A 15035-nucleotide genomic window follows, 5' to 3' on the forward strand; every position below is an offset into this window, starting at 1 on the left:
CACATGGTCCACTCGAGCCACATTGTCACTGGTCACATTTCAGTCCAAACAGCTGAGGTGAAACAGATTGAACCTCAGAAGTCTCAGAAGAGCCTGGTGAACGTTACACGTTAAAATCCCTCTAAAGGAGCTATTTGGTGTGCAGATCTATATGTTTCATATCCTTTCTTTGACTGAGCACTCATCCTATTGGGCACTGGGATGTGCCGACTGTGTCTTTTTTTTTTTAAATCAATTTGTAATCCCAATTTTCACCATAGGGTGGAGAAACAAAGCGACTGGAACACAGGGCATAAGAGAATCTGCAGGGATTTGTTTCATCATTTTAAATAAATATGTCAAAGAGACTTATTATATTACATGAACGTTTTGTATTTAATGTATTAACTGAGCTGCTGCTGGATACTGAGAATATTTGCTTCATATTTCTAACTGCAAAGCAGATTTTTGTCGGGACATTTATGTACAGCGATGTTTGGTGAGCAGTGCTCTCAGAGAACACAGCAGTGTGTTATTGTGCCAACAGGATTTTTATAATGTGCCAGCCTCTGTCTGTTACTGCTACTTCTAATGGGAAACACTTTTTAAATTCAATTCTTAATTACATTTTGCACTAATAATGGAAATCAAAGCACATTTTTTTGTATGAATCATGAAATGAATACACTTTTCTCTTTGCGTGACTGGTATAACTGATGTCACCTGATGCAATTCAGGTTTTTTTGTTACTATTTTGCCTCCAAATATTATTTGTATATATTGATTTTGACATCATGACTCCATAATGATGATTTTTGTACTCAATAGTAGATTGTGCTTTATCTTTCTGTTACACAGTCTGTTGTAAAGGTTGTGGACAGTTCTGCCATCTTTTGTGAAAACTACTGAAAGTAAAAATGGCGACTGGTCAACAAATTCCAACAAGAGTCTGTTGTGCATTTTTCTACATTTTAGCCGTAACATGAGCGGAATCTCAGAGATCAGTCAGAGTCTATTTTCCACACAAGTCATGAAAGTGCTTTTCACAGTGGACAGTTACAGCCCAGCACACCCGTTTGGTTCGTACATGAACATTCATCACACTGCAACAGTTTAACTGCTATGGTAGCAAATACAGTCTCACTTAAAAACAAGTTATGATTTGCTATGATAGATAATAATAGGAATCTTGCTTCCCTGTTTTGATTAGATAACAGATATATACAGGTATAGGACACACAGGAAGTTGTATCGCACCTGGAGGGACGATTTGAAAAACACTGAAGTAAAACAAAGCAACAACAAACATGTTGTTTTTTTTAACTGGAGCAATCATTTTCTAAACCAATTGGAAAGAGGCTTTTAACAATGCACATCCATTTTCAAGGGTCCTTTCACGCAGGCTTTTCTCCCAAAATACATCAATGATGAATTCAACCCTTGATCCAATCAGCATAAACATTAAATCACAACCTTTGGGGGAAAGGCTAATGATCCATAGGCTCATTTATAGTCCAGTCATGGGAGACAACACAGGTACAGCAGTATGGTTATTCAAATCTATTCACAGCATTAACTGTCAGGTGTAAGAAGTCTCACCACGCTTCAGTGTTGCTTTTCTGAGGCAATTCTGACTTGTGTGAGCTACACATTGCCTCGAGCCCGAAGGCCCCATTAATATAAATGATAAAAATGTCCTTTAATGCAGTCATCCTTCCACTGATGCGTTTATTGGTTCTGTAGCATACTGTCTGTTCAGAGTTGCAGAGCGGCAGAGGACAGAGGAACATGTGGGGCCAGCCAGCCAGCCTCTGTTTGGATTTATTAGTTTCTATAATTAGCACAAGTGAATCGATGGAATAACAGCAACAGTGTGACTCAAATTGTTGTAATACAAGAGTCTGGATAGAGAGAATCTCAATCTGAAGAAAGAAACGTGTGACACAAAGGGAAAGAAAAAGAAAGGGAGGGGGGTCGAGAGATTGTCTGAAGAATGTTAGGTATCGGGTTATTCTGGCTGTTTTGTTGGTCTTTGGGAGGACTCAGGATCCTATTACCTTCCTCCTCTTACATCCAGGATACATGACTCACTGCCCTTCACTTTTCACCTCTACTTATTCCACCACTGTGATCATATACCCTCACACCCCCATGTGGAACCTGCCTATTTGCTGTGAGAACCAGCAGCCCCACACATGCACTCGGTGTCCCACCTCTCACTTATGCTGTTTTCAGTTTCAGTTGCTGTTTCACTGATGCAGTCAGTTAAGAGTAAATGAATGATTAACAACATTCCTCGGAAAGACCCCGATCATCAAAAGGTTTGAGTGCATTTACACACTCAAATCCTTCCACTGGATCACATACACACATACACAACACTGACTCTAGCTGTAAGTGGATTTGTCCATGGAAGGGATATGGTGAAACTTAGAAATGGGGGCAGTGGATCATGTGAATGAATAATTATTTGTACAAGACATAGCTAAGCTTTCACATCAGTATTTTTCAGGTTAGACTGCATTAGCTGTAAATAACTGGATAAACAAATCTAAAAACAGGGTTCCAATACCTTCTTGAACATTAAATTCAAGGACTTTCTAGCCTCAATTCCCTCAAATTCAAGGACCAAACACGGCATAGTTTGAGACACGGATCAGGATTAATTACTGTTACAACACTGAGAATGTTTACGAGAACCAGCCAGGCTTTACAGAAGCTCACAGACAGTTAAAAAACAATGAATGTGAAACGCTTTATTAACTTTGTTATTAAAAGAAAACATTATATACTGTATATATAAATTCATGCACTTTCAATGACCTGTCTCTTTGTCTATTTTCAAAAACTTTCAAGGATGTAAAGGCCCAGTGGGAACCATGTAACAAGAGTATATTGGCCTTGACGTGTTAGTTGTTTGAGATTGAATAGTGTGTGATCTGTGGGATGGACCTGTTGTTGTGCAGTAGTGTGAATGTAATACGCTGATAGAGCTGAACAAACCAGAACTACAGCAACCTGTGTGAACAGGGACATGGCTGGTAGGTGGCAAGAGCACGTGTTTGGAAGCACCACTAAAAGAAGCCAGCCGACAAATACGTGTATTGTTAATTTGACGGTCTGTCTATCTGTCTAGTCCCATGACATGAGAGGAGCACGATATAATGCAATCTAAAACACCACAAACTAAAAGCTTTAAAAACCTTAGTCTTAACACTGAACATTATATAATAATATATTATATATATCAAGTCATTTCATATGTAAAATTCGGGACAGCAAACAGAAGTGTTATCTCCAGTTTAATAGCATAATACATCAGTTCATAACAGTATATATTTTATTTTTTCAAATATTGCTTAAGAGCGTCACCAAAAGTAAACAAAGTTAGAATGGAGATGTGAACAGATGTCGAGCAAATTCAGGAGGAATTCCTATTTGTTAACAGCAAAGTTTGAGACAAATGATTATTTAACACTGAGCATCGTGACACCGCGCTGAGGGGCCCGTGTGGGGAAGTCAGGGAGTTCCCAGTGACTCTCAGACACGTCTGGTTCAGTGAAAGTGGCACTAAACTGGTGTCAGTTGCAAACATCCTGTCATGATGTTAAAGTGTACAGAGCTTGGAGTGACACCATTAGTACACCTATCAGCAGGTTTCATACTGTAATAAAACAAAACAACAACCTTTGACAGTAGGCCAATGCACTCCTCCGATCTACCTCCAGTTCTTTCTCCAGGATACGAGAGAAGCGGAGGAGACACAGCAGGAATGTGACACAACCCTGTAAATGAAGAGCAGCGCTGTGAAAGGTTTCTCTGATTGTTCTGCAGCATTTTGGAGTCCGATTGTCACTCAACACTCACGGCCAACGGTTGATATTTTAGTAGTCTTCCGAAGATTGTCACAAAATAAATAACATCTTGTTTCATTGGGCTCCATATTTACACACAAACAAACAAGCTGTGTGTGTGTGTGTATGTATATATATATATGTATATATATATATATGTGTATGTATATATATATATATGTATATATATATATATGTATATATATATATATATATATATATATATACACATACACATACACATACACATACACATATATATATATATATATATATATATATATATATATATATATATATATATATATATATATATATATATATATATATATATATATATACACACATACACATACACATATATATATATATATATATATATATATATATATATATATACATATACATACACACACAGCTTAAACATTAACAAAAGGCATTGATCGGCACTTAAAATCAGAAAACATTCATTTCAACAGCGGCATGGTACAAACAATGCTGACTGGGGCGATATAAAAGTGCAATCAGTTCCAGAGCATAGAGAAAACTAACAGGACCTAACATCTCTAGTAACATTACAGCCTCACTGGGTCTGTGAAGGAAGACGTACATGACCTTATGCGAGCAGCAGGGCGCCTAGTCACAGTGTGCCCAACTCATACTCGACTCCTAACAGAATTACCTCCAAAATTGAATTTAAAATCGAACTGTGAGTCAGGTATTACGTGTGGAATGTCCTGCGAGTCGGGCAGCGAGGGAGCACAGAGGACAAGACGGAGTCTAGAGAGACAAATGGTTGACAGGAATTGAAAAAAGGCAGGCTGCGTTGGGTTTGGTTTACAGACATTACATGGTCTGTTTGAGCCCATCAAAACCAGGTTAATGGTTAAAGCACTTATGATATGTTAAGTACAAAACTAGAAGTCAGTAAAGGAACCTTGGACCCCCCCCCCCCCCCCCTCCTCTTTTAAACCATACCACACTTAAAACAAACATTTGGACACAAAGGCCAGCTTGTCTCAGCAGATTACCCACGACATGAACACACTTCGACGTCAACAACTGAAAGGCAGCTATACTTGGCTACACTTAGGACGTCAGCTTCTTTAAAAAGTCAAAAAAGACTATTCTACACACACATTTGATAAACCCCCAAAATGAGAGTTAGTGGCTTTGTTTTTACTGAGCAGATAAACACTACATTGTGTTAACACACTATATTGTGGTAAAGGCTAAGCTTATGGAAGACTATACGATCACATTCTCTTCCACGTGCAGTTAAGGCTTGAGAGATAAATAACATTGCAGACAGTACACACACATTAAGACTTCAAATTACCTGTAGTATTTACACAGGTAAGATCTTTAGTAGTCATTTCATAGTTTCAGATACTTTTTTATTTTTTTTTAAACACCATCAAATATCACAATTAACTGCATTAAACTGGTGATAGAACGATAGATACCTGTAACATACAGATTCTGTTTTCATCTGATTGTCAACGCTGTGTGGAATGTTTTGTGTTTCTGTTCTCCATATTAAGCGTTTGTTCATTTCTATGGGGATCAGACAGGGTTAGTGGTTAGTGCCACCCTGTCTCTTGGGACAGCCGTGTGAGTGGACGGCTGCTGTTCGGGTGTTTCTGCAAGAGAAGACGGGGCGATGTTGTTAGCGAGAGAAGGCTCTGTGCTAGGAACTGTGGCAGTCCTGGGCTGCTCTGCAGGCTGGCGAGGAGGTGCAGGAGGGGGGAATGATGGTGACTGGAGGATGTCTGCGTAGCGCTGGCTAGGCTTGGTCTCCCTCTGAAGCACTTTTCTCAGCAGAGGTTTCAACAGCCCGATGGTCAACTGGCTGCTGTGGGAGTCTGTGAAGGGAGCAGGGGTTGAGGAGGTTGTACTGGACATGGAGAATGAGGAGGAAGAGGAGGAGGAGGAAGGCGGGGTGTTCGGGCAGGGGAGGTTCTTCAACACCAAGTTGAGAATGGTGGTGACAGTGAGGTCCTCGGGGCACAGCGCCCACAGCAGCTCCAGATAGGGGTCCAGGTCTCTGTGCTGAGCCACCTCGCACAGCAGAGTAGTGAAAATCTCCTTGTTGAGCAGCGGACTCTGCTTGCAGAACTTCTGGGCCACCTGGGTGACCCGCTCCCAGCGCTGCTTGGCCATGAGGATCCTCAGCGCCTGCAGGATGGCGTTAGGCCGCCCACTGACCAGCAGCAGCTCCACCTCCATGTCCTGCCGCTTGTCTCTGTCTGGGGTCAACCTGGACAAGACGCCTAGGGCTCGTTTGTAGAGCAGCACGTTGTTCCCCCCGCCCTCCCCTCCTCTCCCGCCGGAGTAGCCCCAGGAGGAAGAGGCCAGGCTCAGTCCCAGGCCGGCTGAGCCCTGCTGCTGCTGGACGAGCTCGAGGAACCTGGGCAACCAGCTGGGCTGGAAGTGGAAAACTGAGTGGCAGAGGAGCTCAAACACAGGCAGGGCATCTGGAGAAGAGGTGCTTGTAGGTTTGGCATTGCAGTTGGCGATGTGATCACCTTTGTGGGTATGATTGTGTTTTGGCCCGCCGTTTGTGAATTGGAGGCAGGATGGGGTGCTGGGTGTCATAGCAGGACTGAGGACAGTTTTCCACACGTCTGAGGGAGCCCTGCTGGACAGAGAGCCCTCCTCGTGGTAGTGTAGCTGCAGGGCGGCCTGTGCTGCTCTCCACGCCTGGCAGGGGAAGAGGCTGAAGATGGAGTTGAGGTAAAGCAGCGCCTCTTTATTCAGCTCTGAGGTCGACAGCAGCCTGGCTACTTCTTTCTCAACAAGACTCTCACACACTGCCTCCACCTCCTTAACATTCCCCCTCACTAAACTCTCCTTCACCTCCTCCAGAGAGACCAGAGCCTTGAGCTCAGCCTCCAAAGAGCCCATTAGCTTGTCTTGCCCTGCTGTGCATCCTCCTCCTCCATTCTGGGACGGCTCTGCTCCTTTCTGCTTCAACCCTGTGCTGAGGTAGATCCTGAGGATGGAGGCTAAAGAGATGGGAGCCTGGAACCGGCCTCCTTTCTTCAGCGTGTCCACAGTGAGCTGAGTGCTGCTCAGGCTCCTCTGCTGGTAGTATTTACAGGCCTCCTCAAAGACAGCCTCTACGAGGAGGGCTCCGGGGTGAATGCTCTCCACTGCACCGAGACCAGAAAGCTTCAGCTTAGAGTTGAAATCTCTGGAGTCCATATCCCTGTTCACAACGACAAAAAGTCCAGTTTCTGAGAGCAGGTGAGGCGCACATCTTTCAGCCCGATTTACATACAATAGCCCCTCTTTCTTCAGTGCTATCTTTTCCAGCTCTCTGCCACAGTTCACGTCTATCAGATGCAGGTTTTGCCCTATCAGCAGTGCCAGGGTATCCTGGTACATGCAGAGGCTTGTGTGAGTGCCACATTTTACCATGAAATTGTCTGCCACTTTGTATACCTTCCGCAGCGTCCCATCTTTCTGCAGAAGACACACCCACCCTGTGCTGAGCAGCAGCAGCAGGCCTCCACAGGCCGTGGGGGAGAAGTCGTAGATCTCAGGTGGTTCAAGAGTTGATAAATATCCTAAACAGTCTGTCACCAACCTCTTCAAGTCAGACTCTTTAGCTGAAAGCCTTTTCAAGGGAGTGTTTTTACACGTGGTGCTGACTGTGAGGGTGTCATGGTGAGGGGACCAGGAAAGAAAGAATTTGGACATACTCAACAGCGGCTTCACTTTCATATCAGGAAGAAGATGTACATATTCACCTGAGCTGACCATAGTGAACTTTGGATTGTTGTGGAGGGCGATCTTCACTCCTCCCAAGCGGACAGCCCCCTCCTCCACCTCGAAGTCACGTCTGCAAACACAGTATCTCAGCTTATTCCTTGTGGAGCTGAGAGCAGGGGAGCTTTCTGAGGGCGGCCTCTCCTCACACCAGATGATAAGATTGGAACAGGCACACACAGACACCACTCTTGCACTGGGGCTGTTGCACAAATCTGATGTTTGCAGGAGATGCCATCCAGCTTTGCTCTCCTGAAATCTCCAAAACTCAGCTTTTCCATTCTCATAAACCACTGCCACAGCTGCGGCGCCTCTGCTGCTGCTGTTATTATTATTATTATTATGGTCCAAATATAAGATATCCACAATCGGCACGGTCAATCGCAAATCCAGCTTCTTCTGGTTCTGGGCCAGATGGGGTCTTTCATACTTGTCAAAAGTTACAAGACCGAGCTTAGGCTTGCAGAGGATGACATGAACATGATGTCCATCTGGGCTCAGGCGAACATTTGACAGACTGTTTTTGAGCTCGTTGTTATTCGTCAGTTTAAAGATCTCAGTCAGCTCTTTACCGCCAGTATAGTCCCCGAAATCTGACAGTTGCTCCAACACCAGCCGCGCCATAACTCCTCGTTTCCAGCCTAAGCAGCGGAATGCAGCTTGTTATTAACTCGCCACAACGTATGAACTAGCCTGCTAGCTTGTGTAGCACATAAATCTGACCACGGGGCTCCGGAGAGACTAACCGAGCGGCATCCCGTTATGTCCTGTGAGAGGCTTCATTGCGTCCGTGCGGAAGGATACATCCTCCGACAGCCTTAGACCTCGGCAACCCCATGTCGGAGCTAAACTGTTACCTGACAGCTTGTACCCGGTGGAAAGGTTCAGAGCCCAAGTCGAGAAAGGCACTTTAGTCATTCCGATGCTATGCTAGCACTCCCCTGACATCACGGGATTGTTAATTTCCGGATACCGACGACGGGTTTTGCATAAAAAGGAGGAGCTGAATAATAAATACACGAAGGCCAACAAAGATAGTGTAGAGGCGGAGAGAAGAGCCGCGCAGTAAACCCTTTCGTTCAGCTCAGGAAACTTTATAGACAACTAAAGTTAAACATCTTTGCGTTGAAAACAAAAATGGTTACTTATCTTATCTAACTTAATGTATATATGCAGGCTATGTATATGTATCTATGTATGTTAAAACATGTTCAAACCCATGTTTAGTGGCAAAAGGTTTGTCATGAATAACATTACAATAACATACAAGTATTTAGTGAACCTTGCTCTCAGGTGTTTTTTCACATCGAAAAGTGCAATTCAATATTAGGTCACAGCTTTGGTAGTCATTAGTAAGTGTTGAAATATATATTCTGAGCAAGATACTAAACTGATTTCCGATACAGTTTCAGGAGCTTACCTGCTCTGACATTTCAACAGACTTGTGCAAACAAAAAGATCACGCCACTGTGGAAATCAATACAATTGCCAATTTTGTAACAGAGCAAAACAGATTATTTGGCCAAAAGTAGCTTGGAAGTCCAGGTAGGTGAGTCGAAAACAATATCTCAGTAAGTTCAAAGGAGGAAAATAATATGATGTTAGATGAGTCTGTGGAGGACAGCCTGGTGGGCGTCACGGGGGGGGGGGGGGGGGGGGCTGCTAACATAGCATGCTTTACTTTAACAAACTTTCATGGGAACTTTCAAGTCATCCACACTGTGGTGACCTTTAGAGTTAGATGCTTCGACACAGACAAAGGAATCTGTCATATGGCTGACAGTGGCTCACACCAGTTAGGAATATCCATATATTATATTTGTTAAGGCATATTTACTCCTGGCAACATGTATACACTAACACAAGCTAATTAGAGAGGGTGGAAAGTACATTTCCTTTATAAAGATTACAACCAACACTAAATGTTGTGTGTTTGACACACATTTTACACGCGTTAAGGCTTTTTAAAGTCCCATTGTGATTGAATAATTGTTATAATATTTTAATAACATTAAATAAATTAGCAGACAAGCTTATGATACTAATAACATAATCAAATAATGGTGAAAGTTCTGCTGTCTGTGTCTCACTGCCTCGTAATTATCTATGGCACAAGCCTTTAGTTTACACATCTTGGCCCCATTATTCCTTTTACATTTTGACAAATGGGGGATAAAAAAATCAGAATAGTTCTAGATTTGTCTGTCGTGTTTGTAAGTTCCCTTCATATCCAGGAGGAGGCAGCATTGATCTTTACTCACTACATGTGGGTGACTCGTACAAAGGAACATTATTGAAAATATCTGACCTATATAAGTGTTCAAGAAGGTCAAGTCGAGTATGGATGATGTTGTCCTTCATCATTTCTTCGTTTCTTTGTGACACTGAGCGCACAAATGCTTTGAATAATAGTGTAAAGCACCACAGACAACACTCCCAGTGTTTTTCAATGAATATCACATGGGGACACAGAGCCAGCATCACAAGGCTTCTGTCTTCTCTCACTTAACTAAACTTTTCTGTTAAATCTCATGACTTGTATTGCTCCTGTTTTATCTCACTGCTTCTGGATAGTTCTGGCAGTCCTGTCAACTCTACAACTGGCTGTGTTGGTCCACTGAGAGCTGAAGTGCCTTGTTTTAAGGGATGTGAAAACATTTAGCATTCTCTTCTCCACCTATGTTTCCCAGTCTAAGGATTCAAAGTACATCTGGTTATAAAAGCAACATCTTTAGCCCCTTCTCTTCAGATTCACATGTTCTTTATCGACTTTTCTATTACTTGCTGAAATTAGGGGGTCATTGCTTTGGGAAACAGCGAGGAAAAGTGTGAAATTTGGTTTTACTTGCAAGTTCTGTACAACCTTTTCTCACATAACTATCTGAGCAATAACATGAATGAGTTTCCTTAAGGTTAGGAACGATGGTGCTTTCATCTCTCATATATTTATATATGGGTTGTCTGTATTATTGCACTAGAAAGCACTTTAAGAGAGGCAGGTCGCCCATTCATATTGGTGTGTGTGTGTGTCCGTGTATTTATGTTCTATTATGTCTCTGTGTCATAGCAGATAAAGTATATAGATGCAGTATGTTTTTCAAACTGTAGATTCAAACCGAGCCGCCTCCAGACAGGCTTGCCTTGGACAGAAAACACATATTAGAGAGTGTGTTTATTCTGCTGTGCCTGTAGACAAGAAGATAACGTTTTTGTCTGGAGAATATAGGGGGTTGGAGGCAGGGGAGATTTCCTTTTTGAGTTATATGGTATAGAAACGAAAACCAATGGTTGCAAAATGTTGCTGCTCGGGGTAAAGAAGATGGGTAGGCTGCCAGCTTTGCATCCCTTCAGGATCAAATTATTTTAATTTGAGCGCAATTTATTATAACAAATATAATATGCCTGTGTGTGAGTACATGTGAGCGAAGAAAGATATGTGTCAGTCTGTTTAGGGTTTGAGTGAGATGTCACTCCACTGTATGAAAGTTGCAGCTGCCTGTCAGTCGCCTGTCCTCTGTGAGAACAGGCGGATACTACTGTCAGTTTGCTCTCGCTGTTGTAAAGCTGTCATGTGTGCAGCCGCTCTCTCACCATATCTCCTTCTGTAAGCCACTTCACTGGAGCATTTTGTCTTGAGCTTCAAGGGTCTTTCATTGACTCTCCTCTGTGCTGACATACAGTATAGCATTGTGGGAGGTGAAGTCATCCATCTCTTTTCTTACCCTTCTCACACATCTATTATTATCATATCAGAGAAAAGTGAGAGTAAAAGGATCAGACCTGAAGTGGAGGAATGGAGGAAAGATTGAGATGGATAAGAACATTTCTCAATATCGGTAACATTTTTATTTCACGTTAGGAACTTCATCACATTGCATCAACAATTGGAAATATGTTCTGTAACATTATGTTATAATCTCTCTGAGTGTCATTGTGTTTAAACTAAAACAGTTACATTTCTCTTTTCTCTCCAATATTGTTTTATTGCAGGTGTACAGCAGAAATACAGACTTCTGTGGAGTAGATATCACACCTCGTTTCAGATGTTTGACTGCAAAAGACAAATGCAAAACAAGACAAAAACCATGGATCAGGGGAAATTGTTCAATATATTTGCACTAAACAGAAAACTGTGTGTGTGTGTGTGTGTGTGTGTGTGTGTGTGTGTGTGTGTGTGTGTTTGTGTGTTTGTGTGTCTTTGCGAAGAAACTCTTTTGAAATAAATCACACAATCTAAAAATGTAATAACCCCACTCAGAAATTATTTTCTCTCCTGAGCTTCCTGTCTGACACTAATGGAGTCCTTTAAACTGTAACTAATTTACAGCAAGATATATTCTAACACCCGAGCACATATTTCAGCAGCGTCTCTAGAATATTGACTGCTTAATGAATTTGTACGAGCACATGAAGTGGCAATTCATGATAGACTGTTGGTCCCAGAGTGAGAGATGATGCGGATAGAGGGAAGCTTAGCGGTTCATTAGGAAGACAAACAGACTTGTAGATAAATGAGCTGTGACTGACTATTTCTTCGGCTGAGATGAGGAACAACAAGCTGGCTGAGATGTTAACAGCCATTTTAGAAATGTTAATGGCCATGGTTTTGGCATAATAAAGAAAGTTGATGGGACAGGGGAAACAAAGGTTGTAATGAGAATATCCCAGAATCAGTGAAATCCTTTAAATTAAACTTGTGATCTAAAGAAACGAGAGGTCACAGCAGTGCTGAAATGTCTGCAGCACTGTCACTCATAACAGATACCCCGCCCCATCATGGACTGATTAGATAACGGGCCATTTACAATTGGCCGTCACTCCGCATTTAGCACTTGCTCTTATCTCAATAATCCATACCCCGACTCTGAGCATAAATAGCATTAGCTCTCACATCACACTATTAATCGGATTCATGGCCTCATTGTGGGATGTGCTGATGTTTTGGGAGCCCTTTGTTTCCCTCTCTGCATCTCTCATTCTGTCCTGACGCTTGGCTACTGAAGTGTAGTACCGTTTGAGACCACAGACTGGCAGTATGTGCTTTGGCTTTCATGGTACAGTAGCTAGTTGATCATGTGATCGTACCATCACTGTTTCTATACAGAGGTCGGTGACTGAGCTGTCTAACCGTATCCAGAGGGTCTAGAGTAGAGTTTATATACTGCCCTCAAATCCTCCCTCCTTCTGTGATTGTGACAAGGGAGCTTACCAGCCAATAACACGTCCAGATCCTCTGTGTTTTACAGCTTTGGAAACAGGTGTGAGTCACTGTGCTCTCTGCAGGTTTGGGTGTGCTAAATCTCGCTGGAGCATAAGATCAAAGAACAGGATTCAGCCATAGCTTCCTCCTTGATTTCTTGCTTATTTCACCTCACTGCCTCTTCATTAATCAGCCTGGAATTGTATAAAGGTTTCCCTCCACCTCTGGTATTTACACTCTTTCTTTCTCTTTCAGCCTTCAGCGTCTGCTTGTCTCTCCTTCTGCTTCCATCTCTCTGTCCCAGGATCAGATATAATTGCTGTTGAGATAAACCCTCGGATGCAATTTCTCCTTTTTCTGTCTCTGTAAACATCCGCCTCGCCTCGGCAACATGGAACAGTCAAACCGGTATCAGTGTAGCCTTTGATCACGCAGAGCATCCTCTCCCCAGCCATGGCCTAATTTCACTGCTTCTGTAACTACAAAACCTTGATGCTGTCACTTAAAAGTCTTCCACCTTGGCAGCATTCTGAGGTGAATTTGACAGCATCTCAGCATAATCAGACCCTCTAAACACAAGCGGTATGTGTGCACGTGTTGAGCATGTTGCTGGGGGTTTCCTCTCAAGTTTGTCCCACTTTCATGAAAAGAGAAGCAATAGAACCTGCGATGAACTTGTGCGTGGTGATGACCTCAGACGATGAGCTGTGAAATAATAATGCCTTGCCACGTCATTAGAACTCGTTGGCATTTGAAACCGTCTTCGTGTGCTTTCAGAAACTGCCTTTATGTGCCTGGCTGTAATCTTTTATAGGCAGTAATGCTGGCTCCGAGAGAGATGCATTAACAACAACATCTGTCTACTTTCTCTTTCTTGCTGCTGCTCTCGTTATAACGGAACGGTATATTCTGCTCTAAGACGTATGGCCACGCTTTCTGCCTCATCCAGCAAGCAAACATACTGGAGACAGCTTATTATAAATACCAACAGTCAGCTTCTAACAGAGCAGACTTAATATGTAAATGAAGCAAACACTAAAGCAGGTGGTCACCTGGTGAAATAAATGTTTGTTGGTAGAACTTCAGAAGAATCATTTAAAGCAGGAGTTCTCAACCGTTTGTGACTTAAGGCCCACTTCATTTAGAAAAATGACTCGCTTTGTAAATTACCAAAAAGGTTGGGCGCTCTGACGCTCAACCATTTCCATAGTTTCCCCCTGTCATTCCTATCAGTAACAATAACATTTGTTTTCACCAAGTTAATGGCTAAGATCTGGGAAATTGACACATTGCTAAAAAGAAGTATTGCTAGAACATAAACATGTGCAGTTAGGTTTTAAACAAAGCCCCAAGTTATCAAAACTTATTGGGAAGAGAAAACAAAGATGATTGTAGTAAACATCACTTTTCTTGACCTGGTTTGACCTTCTGAACTTTAACAAGAATAAAGGTCAAAAGGTCAAAATTCCTCATCTGATGGCAAAAAGCCCCGGCCATGCTGAAGTGTCCTTGAGCGTTACCAGCATCAAGTGTGCTGTCCTGTGGATTCCTGTGGATTCCTGTGGAGGTAAACAATCAAATTTCTCCTTTAGCATTTATCACAACATTTATTATAACAGTTATCCTCGTGCACTCGTCTGACGATGCTTGGAGGCATCCTAAAAAGGTAATCACAGCAGTTGCTTATCATCTCGCTAGAAAGATTGTTGTTGTCATTCTGGCCACTTCGTCTGACCTCTCCAACATCTGGTGTCTGCTTCGCTGTAGAACTTGGCTCAGAGAGAGGCATTAGCTTGGCCAATGCGTGCTCAGTAAATAGCTGCAGCGGGGCGGGTGCTGTGGTTCTGTTTGGAGAACAAACAATTTAGGAGACAAATAGAGAAATCACTTTTGTCCTTTTTTGGTATAATTTGATATTCATATTTTCTGACAGGTTCAAAATCTCTATGTGAAGCTGACAAACAAGTCTTTCTGTATTTATGTGTACTGTAAGCTGTATGTGGCATCACAGCACTTATTAAAACAAGACTGGAATTCTGAGGAAATATCATAACACGCAGGCGTGCTATCAAACTAACCTTTCTCAAATGACCCTTTAATCATCCATATCATTTTTTTAATGCAATTCTCTGCCGTGAGCTGCCATTCAATGATTCTAGATTTTAAAATGAAGGTGAAAGCCCGACTGCAGGAGCTTCCCATTTAGATCACCATTATTGACAATAAGG

The 15035-nt window shown here is 42.4% G+C and overlaps 2 protein-coding genes across 2 annotated transcripts in view; one reads left to right on the forward strand and one right to left on the reverse strand.

The window, feature by feature from the left end:
- prom2 (prominin 2) overlaps positions 1-921 on the forward strand; it is a 13405-nt gene extending 12484 nt beyond the window's left edge. The window contains exon 24 of the mRNA XM_029450476.1: positions 1-921. This exon is cut by the window's left edge and continues 120 nt beyond it. The gene's annotated coding sequence lies outside the window, so the exon portion shown is untranslated.
- A 3316-nt stretch (positions 922-4237) lies between these two features.
- Positions 4238-8576, reverse strand: hps6 (HPS6 biogenesis of lysosomal organelles complex 2 subunit 3). The gene is made up of 2 exons (XM_029450317.1): positions 5300-8576; positions 4238-4613 (listed from the first exon to the last, which is right to left on the reverse strand). The coding sequence occupies exon 1, from the start codon at positions 8229-8231 to the stop codon at positions 5400-5402; it is 2832 nt and encodes a 943-aa protein (XP_029306177.1). The 5' UTR covers positions 8232-8576; the 3' UTR covers positions 4238-4613; positions 5300-5399.
- Between the last annotated feature and the right edge of the window lie 6459 nt (positions 8577-15035).

The sequence above is a fragment of the Cottoperca gobio genome, chromosome 15, assembly GCF_900634415.1.
Source record: "Cottoperca gobio chromosome 15, fCotGob3.1, whole genome shotgun sequence".
NCBI classification, from domain to species: domain Eukaryota; kingdom Metazoa; phylum Chordata; class Actinopteri; order Perciformes; family Bovichtidae; genus Cottoperca; species Cottoperca gobio.

Bases quoted from the DNA above. Each gene is read 5' to 3' on its own strand.
- hps6 (XM_029450317.1), bottom strand. From the start codon at position 8,231: ATGGCGCGGCTGGTGTTGGAGCAACTGTCAGATTTCGGGGACTATACT.